Source organism: Equus quagga, chromosome 1 (assembly GCF_021613505.1).
Source record: "Equus quagga isolate Etosha38 chromosome 1, UCLA_HA_Equagga_1.0, whole genome shotgun sequence".
Taxonomy (NCBI): Eukaryota; Metazoa; Chordata; class Mammalia; order Perissodactyla; family Equidae; genus Equus; species Equus quagga.
In genome coordinates, this window is record NC_060267.1 from 61,961,052 (window position 1) to 61,983,009 (window position 21,958).

General features: G+C 47.3%; 2 protein-coding genes and 1 long non-coding RNA gene across 3 annotated transcripts in view; 1 reads left to right on the forward strand and 2 right to left on the reverse strand.

The window, feature by feature from the left end:
- Positions 1–102: 102 nt before the first annotated feature.
- On the forward strand, positions 103–19,654 carry LOC124242359 (uncharacterized). The gene is made up of 6 exons (XR_006889429.1): positions 103–242; positions 12,161–12,256; positions 14,617–14,833; positions 16,398–16,527; positions 17,968–19,131; positions 19,281–19,654. It is a non-coding gene; the product is annotated as an uncharacterized LOC124242359 (long non-coding RNA).
- LOC124242345 (stimulated by retinoic acid gene 6 protein-like) lies at positions 12,770–14,843 on the reverse strand. Its single transcript, XM_046667306.1, has 2 exons — positions 14,720–14,843; positions 12,770–13,455 (listed from the first exon to the last, which is right to left on the reverse strand). Exons 1-2 carry the CDS (start codon positions 14,806–14,808, stop codon positions 13,233–13,235), a joined length of 312 nt encoding a protein of 103 aa, XP_046523262.1. The 5' UTR covers positions 14,809–14,843; the 3' UTR covers positions 12,770–13,232.
- LOC124242354 (stimulated by retinoic acid gene 6 protein-like) overlaps positions 19,411–21,958 on the reverse strand; it is a 10,935-nt gene continuing 8,387 nt past the window's right edge. The window contains exon 3 of the mRNA XM_046667317.1: positions 19,411–19,490. Within this exon, the coding sequence (XP_046523273.1) occupies positions 19,411–19,490 (80 nt within the window). The remainder of the gene's footprint in view (positions 19,491–21,958) is intronic.

Here is a 21,958-nt window from a genome sequence, read left to right on the forward strand (position 1 = left end):
CGCGCCTGCGGCGCTAGGGCCCCGCCTCGAGGCGCCAGAGGGCGGGCACGGGCGCATGCGCGGAGCCGCGCGGCGGGGCGGGACGGTAGGCGCGCGCCGCCGCCTCCCTCAGCTCGAGGCTCCGCCCGCGCCACCGCCTTCCTCAGCCCGGCGTGCCGGCTCCCGAGCGGACCCGAGCGGCGCGGGGCCCGCGGGGTGGAGGCCGCCAGCCCCGGAGCGCGTCCCGCAGCCTGACGGGCCCGGTAAGCGGGGACAGGGGCGGGGACGGGGACGGGGGCGGGGGCGGGGCGGCGGGGCCCCGGCGGGCACCCCGGGTGGCCGGCCTGCGGGCCGCGGACAGCGCTCCGGGGGCTCTCAGGCGTGGGGTGGCGCCGCCCCCAGGGGTCGGTGTGCGAGCGGAGGGACCCCGAGGGTCCCCGCCTCTGCCCCGGAGAGTCCCGGAGGCGGGGGCGGCCGGCCCCAGCAGACCCCGTGTGAGCGGACACTCCCGGGGCGCCCGCTCCCCGTGCTGGCGGAGGCCGAGCGGGCAGCGCCCGGTCCCCGGAGAGGCCGTCGGAGCCCCTCCGGGAGGCGGCGCGTCTCGGGGCGGGCTGGGTGGACAGCCGCTCGGGAGCAGAGGGCAGCCGCGGGCGCCTGCGTGGGGCCGAGACCGTGCCCTGGGGCCGCCGGGAAGGAAGCTCTGCCCGGAGGAGAGGACCCTGCCCTGGGGCCCGGCCGGGAGTAGCTTCCCAGCGCCCGGAGGACTTGCTTGGCCTTGACCTCTCTCGGGGCTCAGCGCGCCCTGACCACGTCCCTCCAGCGTGGTCGAGAGGCGGCGGCCCTGTGGGCTGCTGCCCTTGTGCGTCGCCCCCTCTGTTAGGATGCTGATCCTCCGTGGTGGCCCGTTGGCCCCAAGCCGGGTTTCAGCGGAGGCAGGAGCTGGCGTGAGAGCCCAGCGCACAGGGATGGCCCATGAGGCCTCTGAGGGAGGGAAGGAGGCTGAGCCCCGGCCTGACCTTCCGGAGGACGGCGGCGAGGGCAGGCGGAGTAGTGACGGGCAGGTCCTGTCGGGAAAGTCCTCGGGAGCGGGGAAGGGTAGGTAGGGTGACTGCGCGCGGTGGGCCGGGTCCCGTGCCGGGATGTGGAACATCTCATGCCATCCTCACAGCAGCCTCAGGACTTTATCCCCTTTTGAACATCAGGCTTGAGACTCTGAGAGGTTTAGCAGCCTGGAGCCATGAAATCTGTGTTTGGAAGATTTTTGGGGAAAAAGTGTCAAGGAGAGGCAGAAGCAGGAGTGTATAAACGTTTAAGTCGCACTGAGATCCCAAGCACAGGGCTTTGCAATAGTATGTGCTCAGGAAATGTGGTGATTAAATGGGTGGATGAGGACAGTTTAGGGACGAAACTGCTGCAGGAACTGGTTTCCACTGAATCCCCCGATTTCGGAGTGTGGCTTCCTCCACTGGCAGCCCCCCTGTGACGATGCCTCCGGGTGGCTCTGGACTTAACTGGGCCTCGGAGAGGCCTCTGGGTGTGCTCTCTGACAGGATGTGCTCTGGAGAACTAAAGGGACCCTTGAGAGGATGGGGTGTTCTGAGACAGAATCCGTGAGAAAGAGGAAGGAGACAGGGTCACTGAGGAAGCATGACGCACAGTGTCTTTGTGGCGGTCTGACTACGTGCACCAGCAGACACTGGTCCACAGACACCACCCAGGACGCTTTTGCCCAGCAGTGCTTCTGAACGAGGAGGAGGAGAGCGGGAAAGGTGCAGAGCCAAGGAAGGCTTATTGGGAGTCCGTTGTCTGGGGAGCACAAAGGTGTGCGCCTGACACAGTAATGCACCCTCATCTCGTCCCCTCGGCTGTGGTAACAGGTCATTCCACCCCATTCCCACGGGTGCAAATTGGGGCCCAAGGATAGACTCTGGTTTCTTGTCCAAAAATGGAGTGGTGAGGGAGCTAAGCGATGGAATTCACCACAGAGCCATTCTGGGAGAGCTTCCCTGTTCCCCTGCCTCCCTTCCACACTGCCAAACCTAGTGACATCCTCCGTCAGTAGAAGTGGCTTCCTTGGGCTCCTGGGCTTACAGAGAAGAGAGATCAGGCTGGTGAGAAAACACAAGAACCTGCTTTACCAATTGCTAGCTTTTCTTTTTAACTCCATGGCGGCCTGAAGCATGCCTGTGGCACCTCATGCACAGCTCAGTGGAGTAAATTCCGAGGTGTAAATGGGTTAAGCACCTCCCCATTACAGAGCTGTTTATAGTCCCCTTTCAGTTCAAACCCCTCTCATCAGCCTAACACACTAACATAAACAGGGATATATATTTTTTCTAAAGAAAATCAGAAGGAGCAAGGCTGCAAATATGATCTTTGCTCCAATTCAGAGATTTGTCATTGGGATTTTATTCCTAAACTGGTCTTTTCACTGAGGGCTCTTGGTGTCACACCCACTGATAACCCTGGAAAAATTGCTGAATGGCTCCAGGTGCTCCCCAAATATTAGACCTTGGATATCGCCTCCTTGATGTCCAGCATTGGGTAAACATTAAGATTACAAAAATCCTAAGAATATTAACTCTCCCCTAATCACAATGTAAGTGCAAATCAAATCACTCAGGATGGATGTGAAGGATGTCACCAGGTGGCCTTAATCTCCTCAAAACAACAACACTCCCTCCAAAGGGAGATAAAAGGGCAGAGATGGCTCACCCAGTTTCACTAGAGTATACAAAAATGTGTGTGGGTTTTTCACCCTTTAATCTTCCGCGTCTTCTCTGACCACGTTCCTAGGGTTTTCTTCCCCCTGCTTTTGCCATGTTTTTGACAGTGGTTCTTTTTCCTGGAGCATGAATGGTAGGACCTTCCCTGGCCCATTTCCCTCACTCCCTGTATTTTTTTCCAGTACACCTGTTCCTAAGAGGATCATATTTATACAAATAGTTTCCTTTCTCTTTAGCTACAGAATCTATTATCTTCCAGCCCCCCATGCTCTTTTCCAGCAGAGCTCTTGGTTTCTGCTATCTTCATTTCCCAAAGTGACTTACTCTTTTCTCATAGGGATATCGTTATCCACTCCACCCTTCAATCTTAATGACCAACTTCTGACACGACTTGCTTACCAGCTTTGGACCAAGAAACCAAGACATCAGTGTACGGCTGGAGACGTGGTTATTTTTTCCATTATAACATCCCCCTCAATCCTTCCTCCCTTTTCAGCAGTCGCCTCAGGGACCCACATACATTTACTAAGTGCTGCCTACTTGCCAGGTGCTGTGCTAGGTAAATATAAGGGCCCTTGCCCTTGAGGAGTTCACATAGAATCAGTCTGCATTTCTCTAATCATTTACTATAAAGAGTTAGAAAAGAAAGGGGAAAATTACAGCTTTACATAGTATCTACAGGGATCAGTGTAGAGTGTGCCTCTTCCCAGGCATCACTGAAACACAACTGCTGTCCTGTGCTGCTTCGGGCAGCCACATTCTCAATCCCCCTGCCGTTGCCCTGCCAAAATTGCTTTTGCCCATATGCTTCGAGTGAACTGGCCACACTCCTGGCTTCCTATGATAGGGATGACAGTACCTTGTATTTGGATATCACGTGACAGTGTAGAAAGTCCTTTTACATAGGTGATCTCTATTTAGTTTTGAGAAATGTTTCATCTTACTGGGGTCTTCTCACTAAAACAACAGCGTGTAGGTTGGCTTGGCACTCTCATCGCCACAGCCCAGATTAGCTTCCGGTCAGGGAACCACACCCCTTGTCTGTAGGTTGTCATACTTGGGAGGCTGTGTGTTATTGTGATGCTGAAAGCTATGCCACTGGGATTTCCGATGCCAGCAGGGTCACTCACTGTGGGCAGGTTTCAGCAGAGCTTCCAGATTAAGACAGACTAGGAAGAAGGACTGGGTCAGCCGCCTCCAAAAAACTTGGCCATGAAAACCCTGTGAATAGCAGCAGAGCATTGTCTGATGTAGCGGAAGGTGAGAGGATGGTGCACAAATCCGTGCATGGTTCCGCTCTGCTGTCCACAGGGTCGCTAGGAGTCAGAATCCTCTGGAGGGCACTAAACAGCATCAGGTTTACGGGTCTCCCTGGGAAAGCCCTGGGGATTCACTACAGTCACCACCTCCCAGCTCTTAGGCTGTGGAGGAGCGTTTCCTGTTGGTCCAAAGGCCAAGCAGTGTACTTGCTGGTCAGCCCTGGGACTTCTCAGGGCTGTCCTGCTACCTGGCCTCAGAAAATCCAATTCTCTGGGGTTTTTTTCCCCTTGAAATCCAAATACATATTCCCTTCTAAACAAATATTTTTAGCATCCATCTCACACTGATTCCTTGGGCGGATTCTTACGTGAAAACAGGTTTCCCTGCCTGTTTCTACCCAGCACCCGGCTGGCTTCATACTCCCTAAGCCACAACGGATCCCCAGAAGGCTTCGTGCCTTGGCATGTGCTTTTACCTCTGCTTGGATGCTTTTTTTTTTTTTTTCTTATTCACTGGATTAACTCCCACTCATATTTCAAAATTTAGCTCAAGCAACACCTTTTTTTTCTTTTCAGGAAGATTAGCCCTGAGCTAACATCCGTGCCCGTCTTCCTCCGTTTTATATGTGGCACACCTGCTGCAGCATGGCTTGACAAGTGGTGTGTAGGTCTGCGCCGGGGATCCGAACCGGCAAACCCTGAGCTGCCAAAATGGAGTGCGTGAACTTAACCCATTCGCTACCGGGCCGGCCCCAACACCTTTTTTTTAATCCTATACTTATGCCCCCTACACAAACACGTACTCACACTGCATTCTCACAGGCTGAGTGAGGTTCCGTTTGTTCATTCTACCAGCAGTTATTCAGTGCCTGATTTGTGCCTTTACACAGTAGCCCGCATTCAGCAAATATTTGTAGAATCAACAAGTCAAGTTGAGATGGTGACAGTGTAATAGCTGCATCAAATGGGACTGAATCGGTGCTTCCAGGGCCCAGAGCAGAGAACAGGGGCGCCTCTCCATCTTGCTGACAAGCTCTGCTTGCTCAGTGCGATCACACCAGCTGATCACTGGTGGTGTGATGTTCCTTAACCGTTGCTCTGCTTCTGTGGGAAGTCGGCGCTGTAGCTTTCCATGAAGATTCATCCCAGGGCCTCTGAGGCTAAAGATCAGACCATAGTTTTGTCCTCATGTAGATTTGAACTTCGTGAGCTTCCAGGAAATATTAAACAACAGCAGCACCTTCCTCACGCCTCAATCTCTTGAGCTGACTCCGGGAAGACGGTTTTTCTCAGTCTTTAGTAGCCCTTCTGCTCCTTAGAAACCCCAGAAGAGCTCTGTGCAGTTGGGGTGACTATGTCTTTCTGGGCTGACAGAAGCCGGTGCTGCTGTGCTGGATAAATGGGAGAATGGAGGAAGACAGGGAGGCATCAGGTAGACCCCTTCAGGGTCTGTAGACATAAAAGCGAAAAGGAGTCTGTAGGCTACGGCCAGACAGCGGAACTGACGGGGAACAGGCTCCACGAGCACTGCGGTGCAGAACTGGAGTCCTGAAGGACACCCAGGCCCTGGAGAACAGCTAGACCATTTCTGGCTTGAATTTCTCAAAGACCAGCAGAGGGTAAGGAGTCTCTTTTTGAGGGTTTTTGTTTCAAGTCTCGAGATGGATGTTGATGGGCGCAGTGAGCTTAGGGTCTATGCTGTGCATTCTGCATTTTTTACACCCTGGTTCTGCTGGTTTTCCATACCCTTGTGGCTGGTCACCTTCATTAGGTATGTGGCTTTCCCTGAGGCTCTCAGACAGTCTTTCAGGCAGGTGCCTCGTGGAGCCAGTTGTCAACCACCTTGAAATTTTTCACCCTTATGTGCAGATGCTGCTTGTCCTCAATTTCTCCAGCCCAAACCCAGGAGGGAGGAGACATTTTCAGGCTTCCTACACATGCCCTTGGGGCAGCTGTCCTCCTGTGGGCCAGGCCACAGTGCCCCAGGACATACAAAAATGCAGGGGACGTTGACTTTGGTAATGTTAGTCTCTCTTTTCTTATGATTGTGGTTGTGGAAACTAGCTAAATTCCAGAATTCTGTAGCTCTCCCCTGTGGTCACAGAAATCACTCCTAACTGCTGTGTGCTTACCTGTTCTCACCCCTGTTGACCCTGAATTAACAGTCAGGGTCCACCTCGGGGAAGCAGAGTAGATGTGATGAGATGAGCTGGTGACCGTGTAGTGTCTAGAAATGAGTTCTGAACATTTGGTCCAATCAGTCTCTGGCCAACTTTGAGGAAGAAAAAAGAGTATGGACACCACGGTCTCAAATAAACCTTTTATGTTGCCCAGTCACTCTGCAACGTTCCTTCAACAAAGGTTTATAGAACACATGCTCTGTGGGAGGCAGTGGGAACCATCTAGATTTTTCTCCCTCTTCATCTCAGTGAAATACTGGGATTCCTTTTTCTACCTGCCCAACCCACTCTCTGGTTGTTTTCCTCTGTCCCCCAACTCGGAGGTTTTCTTTGCCTTGTTCCTGCCTAGGGAAGCCCTCATAACCTCCAAGCAGTCACTTTCAGTTGCTTTGGAGCCTTTTAGGAACAGCTGCCATTCGCACATCAAGAATCAGATGAAAGCAAGTAAATGTACTTTACCTTTAGCATGCCGAATGAGGAGACTCCTGCCTATTAGGAGGGGTGCCCCGTGCTCATCGCAGCTGTGAATCTTTATAGAGAGCTTGGGAAGAGGTTCCCTAGCTGCCTTCCCACTTCCTTATTTCTCCAGCAACTGCTGCTGTGGAGCAACCCCCCCTCCTCCTACTCCCACAGCTTTGCCCTTATAATAATCGCTCTGCGTTGTGAGCATGTTCTCTGCAGAGGATGGGTGTGTCTTGCACACACACATTCCAAGCTGCCCACATATGTCGTTCTGCCTGACAAACACATCTAGACAGGCTTCTCTTACCCGAAGAAAGATTCAGGTTGTCATCTTTTCATTTCCTCCAGATCATATAGTCACACGGCCCTATTCTACATTCTTGACCCTCTGTTATTCACCACCACCTGCTCCTGCCCTCTGAGGTTTTTTTCCAAGTTTTCCCTAGACGCCGCAAATTCTCTGACAGTCACATCATTCTTGGGACAATGTCTTTTTATCCCTCGTTCATCCTTGTTAGGGAGGGAGAAAACCCCAATTCCACCTACCAGCCAAAGAAGTAGTCATTAGGTATCATTTGTGGGATCTTTGCATCTTGATTTCCTTTTAACTCACTCTTCTTCCTGGGAATTCTCCCAGCACAGGAGAGGCCAGGTTTTTCTCACCAGGCACTTGTTTTTACCCATCGCTAATCACTACCACCTGTTTCTCTAGAAATTAGAGTTGGTTTTGTTACTTTCTCATACATCCCAGGTGCACATTCTGGATAATTCAGCACACTTGCTTTTAATCAAGCTGTCTTTTGTATCCAGGTTTGATCCTCTCCATTAAGGGTTTTAGCCTCCCTCTCGAAGCCTAATTCTGTTGTGTCCTCACAGTTTATCTCAAAATCAAAGCCATGTTGATTCAAAATGACTTGGGGTCTTCTTCAGATTTTGATAGTTTCTTTTTAATGGTTCTTTTCTACATTTTTCTGCCCTTATGGGCATAAAGTGCTCCAGAAAATTGAACCATCTCAAGTAAAAGGATAAGCAATACTCTAAGATCCTGCGGTCAGGACTAGAAAGTGGTTTTTTGTTTGTTTGTGTTTCTTTGTTTTGCTGGTGGATGTCATCTTCAGTCTTCACTGAACTTCCTTTAAGGATAAACTCCCAAAACCATTGCAGTGACACGACTAACAACTAAGATAGCTTAACAGTGATTCTTGTTATCCTTGCAGAGACTAATGGTTGTGGCAGGACTACAGTGTGTTTTGGGATGCCTGTGGTTACTTTGCTAATACACTATTAATGAGTCAGTTCCCTTGCAGAGTAACCCTCCTAATTGGCTGGCCTTTGTTCAGGACTCTTACTACATTATCTGAACAAGCCAGTAAGAACCAAATGCATACCGCTGATTTTCCTTCAATGAATCTTTCTTGAAAAAGTGAACTTTGTGTGGTTATTCCAGGTCTCCAAATAAGTGTTCTTCAACTTTTTTTTCCCATCTCATGCCTTCTTGCTGGTAAACGAAAGTGTCTTAGGCTTGCTCCCTAAAACTTCTAATACACGTTGTGGGAGGGGGGTGCCCCAACTGTTTGGAGAACTAGCACCTTCTGTATATCTCTAGGAACCACAAGGATACTGTCAAACTGTGCTATTTTGTAGTCTATGTTGCCAAAAAAAAAAGGTGATGGCTTATAATATTTGCTTTCCAAATATAAGTATATATTATAATTGATGTGCTTTTCTAGTTCACTATTTCTCTTCTCCTCTTGGAGTTCTGATACATACCTCCAGCTGCCCCAGGATCCGCCTGAGGAGAATCATTGCACTGATCTTTGTGTTCCTATTGGACTGAAACAGTTTTTTTCTCTTTTTATTTTTATAGCATGAATATATCACAAGTTATTCAATAATTCTCCTATTGAGGTTATTTCCACCTTTTATCACTGTAAAAGAATGCTCCACTAAATATTTTCTTACATATGCCTGCAGGTCAAAGAGGATCAGCCTCTCGTATAGAGAAAGGTATATTAGTAGCTGTCCATCTCTGCTAGACCTTCCAACCACACAGACTCTAAGAGAAGCTTGAGAATTCTGTCCTTGCATCACTCCAGTCAAGGGGAAAGCTTACCTTATACCCCACAATGCTGTCCTTGTCCTTTAGAGGTAACCATCTTTAAATCAAAAGACAAAATGCAGTTCTCTAAGCAAAAATGTAAAATGATCCTAAGCCTGTGTTTTTCAAATTGCAGGTCCAGACCCACTAGGAAGTCCTGAAATCATTTGAGCGTGTCACTGTCAGGATTGTTCTAATGAAATAGGAGAGAGAGGATAGGAAATACCAGGGAGCATCACTTGTAGTAAAAGTAGAATTCTTTCCCAAAACATTGAGTTCAGTTATAGATCTATGAACAAATGTTTATAGCTCTGTGTACAGGGTCACATTGTAAACTCTGTTTCTTACTATGGGTCACAGTCAAAAACTTTGAAAAACGTACCATGGAAGGTTTCTGAGGAAAACGCTGTGGCCTTGGAAATAGTAATCGATCGTGAGGAAGGTGGGCAATGAAGCGTTGTGTGTCGGGTTTGCATTCTCCCTCTTGGTGTGCCTGTTCCTCTCACTGTTAAGTTGTGGACTTGTTTTCCCACCTAACAGAGCTGGTGCTCTGGAGGCATGTGGGCAGCCTCTGGGGACTACAGGCCCAGCCTCTTCAAGAACTCCCGGGTCCACAGCCTCAGCAAAAGCTCTAGGGGTGTCCTCTCTACCCCGAGCCCCACCCCGACCCAGGCTGCATACCCTCATTAGGTCACATGGACTTTTAAAAGAATATGAAAAGAGCATTCTAAATGAGCATTCTGAATGCTTAGACTACATACTCCAGGCACACTCATTAACACATAGGGAACTGACACCCAAAGCAGCAAAGCAACATGTTCCAGGTCACAGCAGATCCAGAACTAAAGCAAGTCACCAGGTTGCCAACCCTAGGATGTTTAATTATGTAATTAATGTGCAATGTAAAAAAGTTAGAAAATAAAGGTCAACAAAAAGATGGAAAAAATATATATGCATTCTTTCTTACAAAAATTAGGTCATAACATGAGCATTTTTGTGATGCTTTTTTCATTAATATGTTCATATATTTTGAATATCTTTCCATATTGATATATAGGCTTCTACCTAAATATTTTTCATATTGTTTGGTCTTCCACTGTACCATAATTTAACCAATATTTGCAATCAGGGATAAAAAGGACTTTTTAATCACAGCTTATTATTAATTATCCACTGAGGTATGAATACCTTAAGTGATTTCCTGCATTTGATCAATAAGCCTTTCCTCAATAAATCTCCTTCGCCACCGCTCTTTAAAAGACAATTACTTATTCAAAGTAAATATTCCTTAGTTGTATACTTTAATTTTACAAATGAGGAGAGGGAATCTTTCTTATCAGTCAGTTTTTAAATTAAAAAATATGGATTGGGTTTCTTTGGCAACGACCAATGGCAGGGCAAGCACCCAGGCAGTGTAGGAATTTGCACCACTGTAGTGCATACAGGAGTTGTTTCTGGAAAGAAGATGTGGCTATCATCAGATATTATGTGTATTAAGGCTTTATTATAAAAAATCAAAAAGACTTCTCCACAATTAATTGGGAAATGTTTGTTAAGTGCCTGTTCTCTTCCAGACACAGTGCTAGGCAGTGGAGACAGGCACTGTGCAGGGTAAAAACAATCTCGTAGAGGAAACTGACATTGATCAGATAATCATCCTATTGAATATGTAATAACGAAGGTAAGTGCGCTAAGCAGAAGAACGTGATGGTGTGAGCGCTTTGAGTTGGACTGGGACGTCAGCAGTGACTTCCCCGAGGACCCAGTCCTTGAGCTGAGCTCTGACAGATGAATAGGCACTAATCCGGTGGGAAGGAATGTTCAGAGGTCCCCCAAATAGTGGGAGCAGGGCACACAAAGACTGAAAGAAGGCCAGAGTGGTTGGAACAGAGCAGAAAGGAGGGAGCCCAGGCCAACAGGGCGTGACAGGCTGCGGTAAACAGGCTGATGAGGAGGGCTTTATCCTGAAAGCTTAGAAAGCCTTTGAAAAGTTTTAAGCAGGGGAAACCATAACACCTGAACATCCCAGAGACATCTTTAATTCAACATGTGCAAAATCCAATCTCACTGTCTCTCTTTCTTATTTCCCAATTTCTGTAAACGGCATTACTATTCTTCTAGTTAGTCGACTTAAAACTGCCCTCTTGATAAGTCAGAGAAAGACTGAATGAAATACTGTATGATTTCACTTATGTGTGGAATCTAAAAACATCAAACTTATAGAAACAGTTAGTATGATGGTTCCCAGGGGCTGAGGGGTGGGGAAAGTGGGGAGGTGTTGGTCAGAGGGTACGCACGTTCAGTTATAAGATGAATACATTCTGGGGATCTAAGGTATAGCATGGTGACCATAGTTAACAATACTGTACCATATACTTGAAAGTTGCTATGACAACAGGGCTTTAATGTTCTCACCATAACAACAATAAAATGGTAATTAGGTGAGGGATGTGCTAACTAACCTTATTGTGTAAGCATTTCATAATATATACGTGTATCAAATCTTCACATTGTACACCATAAACTTATACAATGTTAGATGTCAGTTATAAAGCTGGGAAATAAATACAGTCATGTGTCACTTAACAACTGGGATACGTTCTGAGAAATGCATCCTTAGGCAATTTTGTCATTGTGTGAACATCATAGAATGTACTTACGCAAACGCAGGCAGTATAGCCTACTACACACCTAGGCTATGTGGTACTTATCATATGGGACCACTGTCATATCTATGGTCCATCCTTAACTGAAACGTTGTTATGCCATTTGTATTTCTATGGAAAGTTTGAAATTAGATAGTCAGTGGCTACCAGATATTTGCTGAGATACTTTATTATGATTGGGTGAATCTATAGATCAGTTGGGGAAGAAGTGACATCGTAACAATACATAGCAAAACAGCAAACACCAACAAAACAAAGGAAGAAATGAGAAACTGGGAATAAATATTTGCAATTCCTATTACAAAGGGGGCTCACATCCCCAATATATAAAGAGCTCCTAGAAATGGATAAGAACAAAACCCAGAAAAATTGGCAAAAGACGTGAACCTACAGTTCACAGAAAAAGAAATATAAATAGCCTTAAATATATGAAAATATGTTCAGGCTCAGTCATAATATGACAAAATTGTGAAATTTAAAAGTTTGACAATACATTCTAAAGCTGGGGGAGAAGTAAGAGTGAGTCCCTCCTTTCCAGACTCTTCAGGCCCACCATGTCCAGTGCCCTCTTTACCTGCCTGATTGCACTGGGGGTCCCCAAGGGGCTCCAGAGGACTTGGGGCACTCAGAGGTGGAGGTGGAGAGGATGGCAAAGAACTCACTTCCTGAGCAGAGCCATTGGTCCAGGGCACATGCGTGCACAGCAAGGTGAGGCTCAGCTAGAGCAGGCGGGGCTCCAGCTCCCCACCTCACAGCTCATTCTCTTCCCCTCCCTTCCTCCCCTCCCCAGGAATGCTGAGTCCTCAGGAACTTCTCACTATACACCATCCTCTGCTCTGCAGAGCACCTCCATGCACCGTCTGAAGACATGGGGATAATTTTCCAGGTGGGTAGGCCTCTTTCTATAGGAGCACCAGGGTGGATGAGAAATCTCTCATGGGGCTGGCATTGTTCCCTCTTTCAGATGGGACCTCCTGGGAGGCAGCGAACCTTGGGGACTGGGACTGGGCTGGGGGACAGGGTCTCTAAGCCTCCCTAGGACCTTAGGCCACCAGTTCTGCTTCAGGAATCAGTTTACTTAAATGTCAGAGACTAGGTTGAGCCAAATTGGAGATTTTCAGGTATTTACTTTATAGCAACAAACTCTATGTCCAACTGAAACCAAAACTGGTCAAACAGAGCTGCTCAGAAGAAATGAGAATGGAAGCCCCAAGTGACCAACATGAGGACTCCCCTCCCCAGGCCCACGGAGCCCTTTGAGCTCGGAGGAACGTGGTGGAAACCCTCATCCAAACAGTTTGGATCTTTTGGGTTCTCAAATAAAAGGAATTTGTACTCACGCCTGTCCCCTAATTCCCAAATTTCTCCTTTCTTCTTTCCTTTCCCCTCCCCTCAGGAAGTGCTCCCAAAAATGTCAAAAGTTGTGCAGGGGAGACAACTCACTGGACTGATGAGTGAGTGAGTGAGTGAATGGACACAGCCCAGAAATAGAACAAAAAACATTTTTGCTACACAGAAATGCCTTTGATTTTGGAGTATTTCAACTGAACAGACCATTTTCTTAACTAAATAAGTTTCCAACTAACAATACCAGTAATTCTGAGATGTGTTCTTTCTCAAAATTTTGAGGGCCATGCATTCGTAAATTACTTGCTGACTGTTTGGACAGAATTCCGCTACCTTTCACTGCCCGCCATGGTACCTCAGAGGTCTGTCACGTGTGAGGGGTTTAATAGCCTGACCTCCATTCTGAATGAGTGTGTTTTTCCTACTCAGCTTTGTAGCCTCCATGGGAAGATAAGCTCTGAATGTAAGTGAAGAGTGTGAACTGTGGCCTCTGACCCCTGCCCTCCAGGCAGCTTCTACAAAGGTGAAGACCAGCCCTCGCCAGATGCTTGGCCATCAGGGGCTGGCCACTCACCCATGTCTGCTCCTTCACAGCCACTCTGCATGATGGTCCTGTCGATGCGGGCGATGAGCCACGCGCCCAGGATGCAGCTGATGAGCAGCCTGGAGAGGCAGGCGCCCAGGCCCAGCAGCATGTTGTAGAAGAACAGAAAGTAGTTGAAGTTGTGGAATGCTTTCTTGCAAACGGAAGCAGGCAGAAGGCAGCACCCTTTCAGTATGGGAAGGTGGCTAGGCAGGTGGGCTCAGGGCGCGCCCAGACCTGTGGTCAAATCCTACATCTCCTGTCTGCTAGCTGTGTGACCCCATGCTGTAAGCAGGAGCCGACTGTCCCCACCTCACAGCACTGGGGAGAGGACCGGCTCAGAAGCAGTGTAGGGGGCACTGAGCGCAGTGCAGGACAGACGTTAGCGGGGACTGTAAAGTTTCATGGAATCCTTGGGTTTTGGGGTTTCCTGTACAATAAGAAATCTCATGTTGCTACAGCTGGTTTTGTGGCTAGAGCAGAGGCTATAACAGTGGAAAAGCACTGTTGTGACAGTGACATGCCCCTAGCGGGGACTGCTCCAGTTCCTCCAGATGAAACTTCCCAAATGACCACCTGATCCCATGGTTTCCTGTTGCCTATGGTATAAGGCCCAAACATTGCATACTGAATTTCTGGGCCCTCTCTGAGAGGGGCTTTCTGTCATTGTCACTTTGTGCTTCCTCCCTGGCGCTTACCCCATGAGGCCATTGCACTGCCACCATATTGGATTCTCACTCTGCTCCCAACATGTCCTGCCTTTCATGGCTTCCTGCCTGTATCCATGCAGCGGGAGCTGCCAGCCATGCCCTCTCCTCATTTCTACCTGTAGGAATCCTGCCAACCTACTTAGCTCAGCTCAGTTGTCCACCAGCAGCTGAGTTAATACTCCTGCCTCTCCTCCATTACTCGCGTTTCTCTAGTATCCTCCCACACCCTCTGGAGTCTACCGTCCCTATGGGTCTGTGTCTGTCGGCTCCAGTGGACTGTGAGGAGCTCACAGGGAAGTCATGTGGGGATATCTCTTTATCCTCAGTGCCCATGTGTTTGCTCCATGAGTGAATGGCTTTGAGTGATGAACTGGAAAGGATTACCATGGGCCAGGCACTGTTGTTCTAAGTTCATATCTTAACATTTCATCCTCTGAACACCTCTTGGGGTATGCACAGTTATGTGTAAAATGAGGCAGCTGAGGTTCACAGATGTTTAGTAAGGTCACATGAGGTCACAGAGCTCATAAAGGGTGGAGCCAGGATTTGAACCAGGCAGTTTGGCCCCAGAGCCCACTCCTGAACCACTGCCCCTCACCCCCTCAGAGAGTGCAGAGTCCGCCCAGGAACCTGCCACGGGTGGAGAGGAAGGAACGAGAGACTGCCGAAGCCAAAGCCCTACAGTGCCCATTCCCTTCTCTGCCCACACCTGTTGTTGAGAGCCAAGGGCTTCTGCGTGTTGGCTGTGCCCATCTTTGGTTGCAGGAAGAAGCTGGTAGCGATCCATACCTGAAGCATCGTGAGACCCAGGACAGTGGATATGGTGAGGCTGAAACACAGGGCGAGACCATCCTGAGGTAGCCTTGTCCACTCCTCCCAAGCCCTTCTCGAATGCCGGGTGATACAGAGGGGACAGGTGCCGACGGCCCGCCACACTAACAGTAGCACAAGCTTTGTGCTTTCTGCTTACAGAGCATTCTCACACTCATTGTGCAGATGAGAAAATTGAGGCTCACAAAGGGGAGATGACTTTCCCAAAGCTGCAGAGTCAGGTCTTCTGGCTCCAGAGCACAACTCCAGGGTTTAATTGATGTCCTTTTGTCCAGAATGCGGGCACCTGGGATGAGTGGTTTAACAGCACGGGACTCCATGAAAGGAATGGGGCTTTGAGAAGAGCTCATGAGGCCATGAGAGAGTGGACAGGGCAGGCTCTGCCCCAGGCTCACAGGGGGCTCTAGAGGAGGAGGGAACTAAGGAGCTCAGAGCAGGGAGGTCCCCAGACAGTACCACATCCCGTGTGTGCCTCCTCTGAGCACCAGTGTCGTGTAGGGCTTAAGTGAGGCTTTGATGTTGATTGAGGCCCAGCTCCAATCCTGCCTCTTCCCCCTCCTTGGACAAACTGCTGAGCCTCTCTGTGCCTGTTTCCTCGTCTGACAAAAGGGGGCTAATGTAAGCCCTAACCTCAAAGGGTTCTTAAGAGAAAAGATGCATAGTAAATTCTCAATAATGGCACCATTCACCTTCATATTCCATATGGGTAGCCTGAGGCTCAGAGAAGCAACTACCCAAATTCAGAGCTGATCTAAAACCAAAGCTCAGATTCCCTCTTTCCTTCCACTATACTGTCCTATCTCTCACTTCGCCTCCCTGAACCTCAATCTTCCCAGCTATAAAATGGACATACATATATCTTCCCACACACAATTGTGAGGACCCTGCTGGACAGTGAGAGTGGAACCATCCTGTAAACTCTAAGGCTCCCATCCTGTGAGTTGCTATGATGGCTCATCCCTGCATCAGAGCTGAGAGCATGGTGTCACAGGTTGGTAAGAGCCCAGAGGGAAGGGGCATTTTGGAGAGGGGCAGCAAGAGCCCACCAGCCCCCAGGCCCTGGGTAATGACAGAAATCCCCAACACTTACGTCCCGATGCCTAGTCCTCAGAGCATCTCCAGGCCCTGGTTGTGGATGATGGGCAACACTAGGCCATACATGATTGCCAGGCCACACAGGCTCTGCACCACATGGATGATGAGGTAGCCTGTAGGCCAAGGGAGCCCACAGTCACTCAAGGCCCCTCCTGATCCAGTTCTGCATGTCCCTCCTTGCAGTCCCCCTCTATCCTCCTCTCACCGAAGCCCTGGCACTTTTGCTTATGCTGCTTCTCCTGCCTGGCATGACTTCCCTTTTCTTCCTGCTCATCACCTGCTCATCCTGCCAGGTGCAGTTCAAATGTCAACTCCACTAGAAAGCATTTTTGCCCTACCCTGGGTGTGAACTGTCACTTCCCCCTCTGGGTCACCACCACCCTTAGCGTATACGCCCTGTGGGCTCAGGACAGATGGTGATGATGATCTATATGAGTGTTGCTTCTCCCTCCTTCCTGCAGGTCCCTCGAGGAAGGGCCAGGGCTGCTTCTGCCTCACCTCTCTCCTCCCTGCCCACACCAGGAGTCTACCGGTGCCCGCGGAATGTGGGTTGACCGAATGGATCACGTGATGGCACTTACCCCACAGAATGTAGGCTATTTGCCAGCAAGGGTACCTTGCAGTGGCCACCTGAGATTTAAAAGAAAGGAGGGTCTCTCAGAGGGGAGAAAACCTTGATTGCCTCTGACACATGCATCCAACATCCCTGTCTCATTTGAGGTTCCCCCGCCAACCCACTGAGGCAGGTGTTGTGATCATCCTCATTTTACAGATGAGGAAAGTGAAGGCTGGATGGGCACAGTGATTCATCAGCAGTCAGCAGGAGAGCGTAGTAGAATCGAGGACTCTGGACTCCAGTCCGGGGCTCTTCCTCCCCCAGCTCCTGCCCCCGTCTGAGAGGCAGGAGAGCAGGTTTTGGCAAATTGCTTAGTCTCAGCAGAGAGAAGCCTCTGCAGGCTTACCATACTCTCTAACGAGGAAGGATGGTGGAACTTCAAAGGGAGAAAGTATTTATCTCCTGCCCACAACCTCCTCATGTGCTTTCTAGAGAAAGAGTGGGAAATTAGTAATGTCCATAACTACAGCTCTTTATGCACCTAGAGCTCAATAGATATAAGCCAGAAGGCTTGTGGAAGGAGATGACGGGCAGCTCAGCCCCCCTGTATTGACCACAGCTCATGGGAGGGTTCTGATTAGCCTTAAAAATCTTAAATTTACTGTATTTTGTAAAAAAAAAATAACATGTAGTTTCCTAGTCTTAATGGAGATTGAATGTGATAGTTGAGACTGTGTATGTGGCTTTTATTTTCTTCATTTTACTCCATTTTCTTATTTTTTCTGTAATGAATAGTATTACTTAAGTAATAATCCTTTGAAACAAAAACAAAATCTTATTTATTTTTATTTTTTTGGTGAGGAAGATTGGCCCCAAGCTAACATCTGTTGCCAATCTTCCTCTTTTTGCTTGAGGAACATAAGCCCTGAGCTAACACCTTTGCAAATCTTCTTCTCTTTCTTCTATGTGGGATGCCACCACACCATGGTGTGTGTGTGTGTAGCGGAATGTAGGTCTGCGCCCAGGAACCAAACCCGCAAACCCCATGCTGCTGAAGCAGAGCATGCAAACTTAATCACTACACTACTGGCAGGCCCAGAAAGCCATTTTTAATGATGGCCCTGCCTTATAACATAAAGGGAAATTAAAAAGGGGCCACAACCCTTCACAATCCCACACCCCAAGAAATCTTGTGTGCTAGTCTGGCCCTTTGCATAAAGATTAGGTCGGCATAGTTATGATCACAGTCCACATCCACACCTGTGTCCTGCTTTTTTCCTAAGCTCCGGTCTCCAGCATTTCCCAAGTTGTTTTGCAATTTCATGACCACTGAATTGGGAAGACTTAGTATGAAATAAAGGATGTAAATATCTCATTAATAGTTTGTATTTTATTACATGTTGAAATGATGATATCTGGGTTATTTTGGGTTAATTACTAAGTTGTTTTCACCTCCCCTTTTACCTTTTTAATAGTGTCTACCAGAGAATTCAAAATTGCACCTGTGGCTTTCGTTGTGTTTCTGTTTGGCAGCACTGGAGTAGAATGCGCTACCAGGAACAGGAACACACGCAGATATATTTGACTACAAAATTCCTGGAAGGAAGCTCAGAAAATGAATGCCAATGTTTAGCTCTGGGGCAAAAAGTTGGGGTCTGAATAGCAGGAAGACTTAGTTGACACTAAATATTTTTTGTAACATTTTTTTAAAAAGAGCCCATATGTAGGTTGGAATAATGCTAAGGAAAGTAAAAATACTGGCACAGTGGTAGTGCTTCCCACTTTTTAGGATGCTTTCCCATCCAGTATTTCCTTTGCCCCACAGTCTTGGAAAGGAGACAGGGCAAGGATCATCACTCCTGGGTGACAGGTGTGGGGGCGAGGGGCCATCCTGGACAGGAAAGAGGCCTCCCCAGCACAGGTGCCCTCTCTTCCCTGTGCCACCTCCACCCACGTCCATGCAGCCAGCTCTGCACAGTAGTTGTCCCTGGTTGTGGTCAAATGCCTCAGTGAAAATCTCCCAGCCACTTACAGCCTAATGAAGGAGCAGACATCCCTACGTCAGATGGGGCAGGGAGAGCAGCAAGTGCCATCCACCCACTGGGTCCAGGGAGAAGAAAGCAGAGAGAGGGAGCAAGCCAGGGTGGGGATGGAGAGATGGGGCCTCTTCGTGCCAGGAGAGTCTTCTCTTGGATGCCACCTGCAAGAGACCCCACCCTTTGGGCAGCCAGGTGGGGAGCATGTGAAGGCAGGATGCTCTGGAGCAGTGGGAAGTGGCCCTGGGCTTCCTGTGAGTGAGTATGAGTTACAGACTCAGCCAGAAAGACAAAGAGGCAGAGGCAGAGAGACAGAGACAAGGGAGCAGTAGATACCTAAAATTCATCTGCATCTGCATGCAAATGCTGGCTACAGATTGAAGGCCATCGCCTCCTCCTGCGCTGCTGTTCTTGAACCTGCTACACCTGGGCCCCTGGACTCAGTGTCCTGTGAGGTCCCCTTAAGCCAGATTCACCTGCTGGGAGCCCAGTGTGATTGGTTCTGAAGAGCAGGGCAGGTCTGACATCCAATAGAGATGCCAGAGTGGACAAGAAATGACAGTCTCTGGGGTCAGAAGACATGATTGGCTGCTACTTGCTTGGGTAAGTTATTTTGTTGAGTCTCAGCTGTAAAAAGGGAGAATGAAACTACCCCTCAGGGTTATGGTGACAATCTAAAGACGATTTTAGCACAATGTCTAGATAATAGTAGAAGCTCAAATCAATAGTTTTCTTTTTCTTACTACCAATAGATGTGGTTGTCCCTGGATCTTGCATACGCTCCTGGTTCCAGTGCAGCCACTGCTGCACTGCTCAGGAATTCTTAGGAAAGTCTGTCAGATGCTTTCCTGGCAGAAGACACAAATGACTCCCAGAGCCCTCTTATCTGTAACAGGCCAAAATGTGGAACAGCTGGCTCACACACGTGAAGGAGGCAGGCAAAATCGTCACCACCCAGACTCCTGAAATAGAAAAAGTGGTATGAGAGGCCTCAGAAGATGAACCAGAAACAGTATTCTCAAAATGCAGAAACTGACATCAGAAAGGTCTGGGCAAAATACATTTGACCTCCTTTAACACGTTTCTTGTGTAAATAAAGTTTTGCTTATATTTCTGATCCATCTTAGCCACACAAACCCTTGATATACTTTATTTCCTATACAATCCTCTCCTTCGGTATTATTTTCAATCTACAGTGAGTAATGGGAAGAGAAAATTATGGAGTATACACATCACAGGTCGCTTCCATCCTTGTGAAACCGTTAATAGTTGAACTTCTAACTGCCACTTTTCGGGTGGTGGTGACCCACCCCCAGTTAACCGTCAGCCACGTGCAAGGATAACTGGAATCAAGAGGGCTGGACTATCCATTCACCCATCTTCCAGCAAGTTTTTAATACTTTGTATCTAATTTGCTTTCAGAGGGATTCTGTGTATTTCTGAGATAGTGATGGAGAAACAAGGAAGGACGATGATTTGTGGGTGTAAAAGCTTCCATACAAGCTGGTTCTCAATAGCTGCAGAGAAAGCTTTGAAAAAACCCAACACCTCTTTATAATTAAAAACATTCTATAAACTAGAAATAGAAGGCAACTTCCTCAACCTGATAAAAAATGTCTGCAAAAACCCACAGCTAACATCATACTCAAAGGTGAAAGATTGACAGTTTTCCCCCTAAATTCAGGAATAAGAAAATCAATATCCACACTCGCCAATTCTATCCAGTACTAGACTGGAGGGTCTAGCCAGGGCAATCGGGCAAGAAAATGCATCCTGACTGCCAAGGAAGAAATAAAACTCTCTCTATTCCCCAATGACAAATCCTTATATACAGAAAATCTTAGGGAATAAATAAACAAAAACATTAAAATTAATTGAGTTCAAGTTTGCAGGACACAAGACCAATATATAAAAATTAATTGTATTTCTGCACACTAGCAATGAACAATCTGAAAATGAAGTAAGAAAACATTGCATTTGCAATAGTATCAAAAAGAATACTTAAGAATAAATTTAGCAAAAGTATACAACTTGTACACTGAAAACTACAAAGATTGCTGAAAGAAATTAAAGAAGCCCTAAATTAATGGAAAGACAACCCATTTTCATGTATTGGATGTTCTCTGTTTACAGGGCAATACTCCTAATACAAATGATCTACAGATTCAACCCAATCCCTATCCAATTCCAATGCCATTTTTGCATAAATTGACGAGCTAATCCTAAAACTCATATAAAAATGAATGGACCTAGAATAGGCAATACCATCTTGAAAAGGAACAAAATTGCAGAACTCAAATTTCTTGAATTCAATCATACCACAAAGCTATAGTAATGAAGACAGTGTGGTACTGCCATAAGGATAGACAAATGGATCAATGGAATCAAGTGAGAATCCAGAAGTAAGGCCTCATTGTCAATGTATTTTCCACAAATGGTAATGAGACAACTTATATTCACATGCAAAACACTGAAGTTAGACCGTTAGCTCACACCATATACAAAAATTAACTCAAAATGGATTGTAGGCTTAAATGTAAGAGCTAAAATTATAAAGGTCTCAGAAGAAAATATGAGAGTAAAACCTTGGATTAGGCAGTGGTTTCTTAGATATGCACAGGTGATCAAAGAAGAAAAAGATATGTTGGACTTCATCAAAACTAAAAACATGTTTCAAAGGACACCACCAAAAAAGTGAAAAAGCAACTCACAGAATGCGGGAAAATATTTGCAAATTATATTTCTTAAAGGAATTTGTGTATAGAATATACAAAGAACTCTTACAGCTTAATAATAAATAACCCAATTTAAAAATGGGCCAAGAGGGGCCGGCCCAGAGGCACAGCTAAGTCCGCATGTTCTGCTTTGGCGGCTTGGGGTTTGCCAGTTCAGATCCTGGGTGCAGACCTACGCACTGCTTGGCAAGCCATATAAAATAGAGGAAGATAGGCATGGATGTTAGCTCAAGCTCAAGGCCAGTTGTCCTCAGCAAAAAGAGGAGGATTGGCAGCAGATATTAGCTCAGGGCTAATCTTCCTCCAAAAAAAAAAAAAAAAGGGCCAGAATTTCAATAGACATTACTCAGGGAAGATGATCAATAAGTACATGAGAAGATGCTCAACATCATTAGAGAAATCAGGGAAATGCAACTAAAAACCACAGTGAGATGCCAGTTCACACTTACTAGATGGCTATAATAAAAAAGATAGATACTAACAATTGTCGGTGAAGATATGGAGCAATTGAACCACCCATACATTGCTGGTGGGAATACACAATGATGCAGCTGCTTTTGAAAACAGTCTGGCAATTCCACAAAACATTAAACATAGTTCTTATCCAGAATTCCACTCCTAGACATATACCCAAGATATATGAAAACATATGAAAAACTTGCAGAGAAATGTTCATAGCAGTATTATTCATAAAA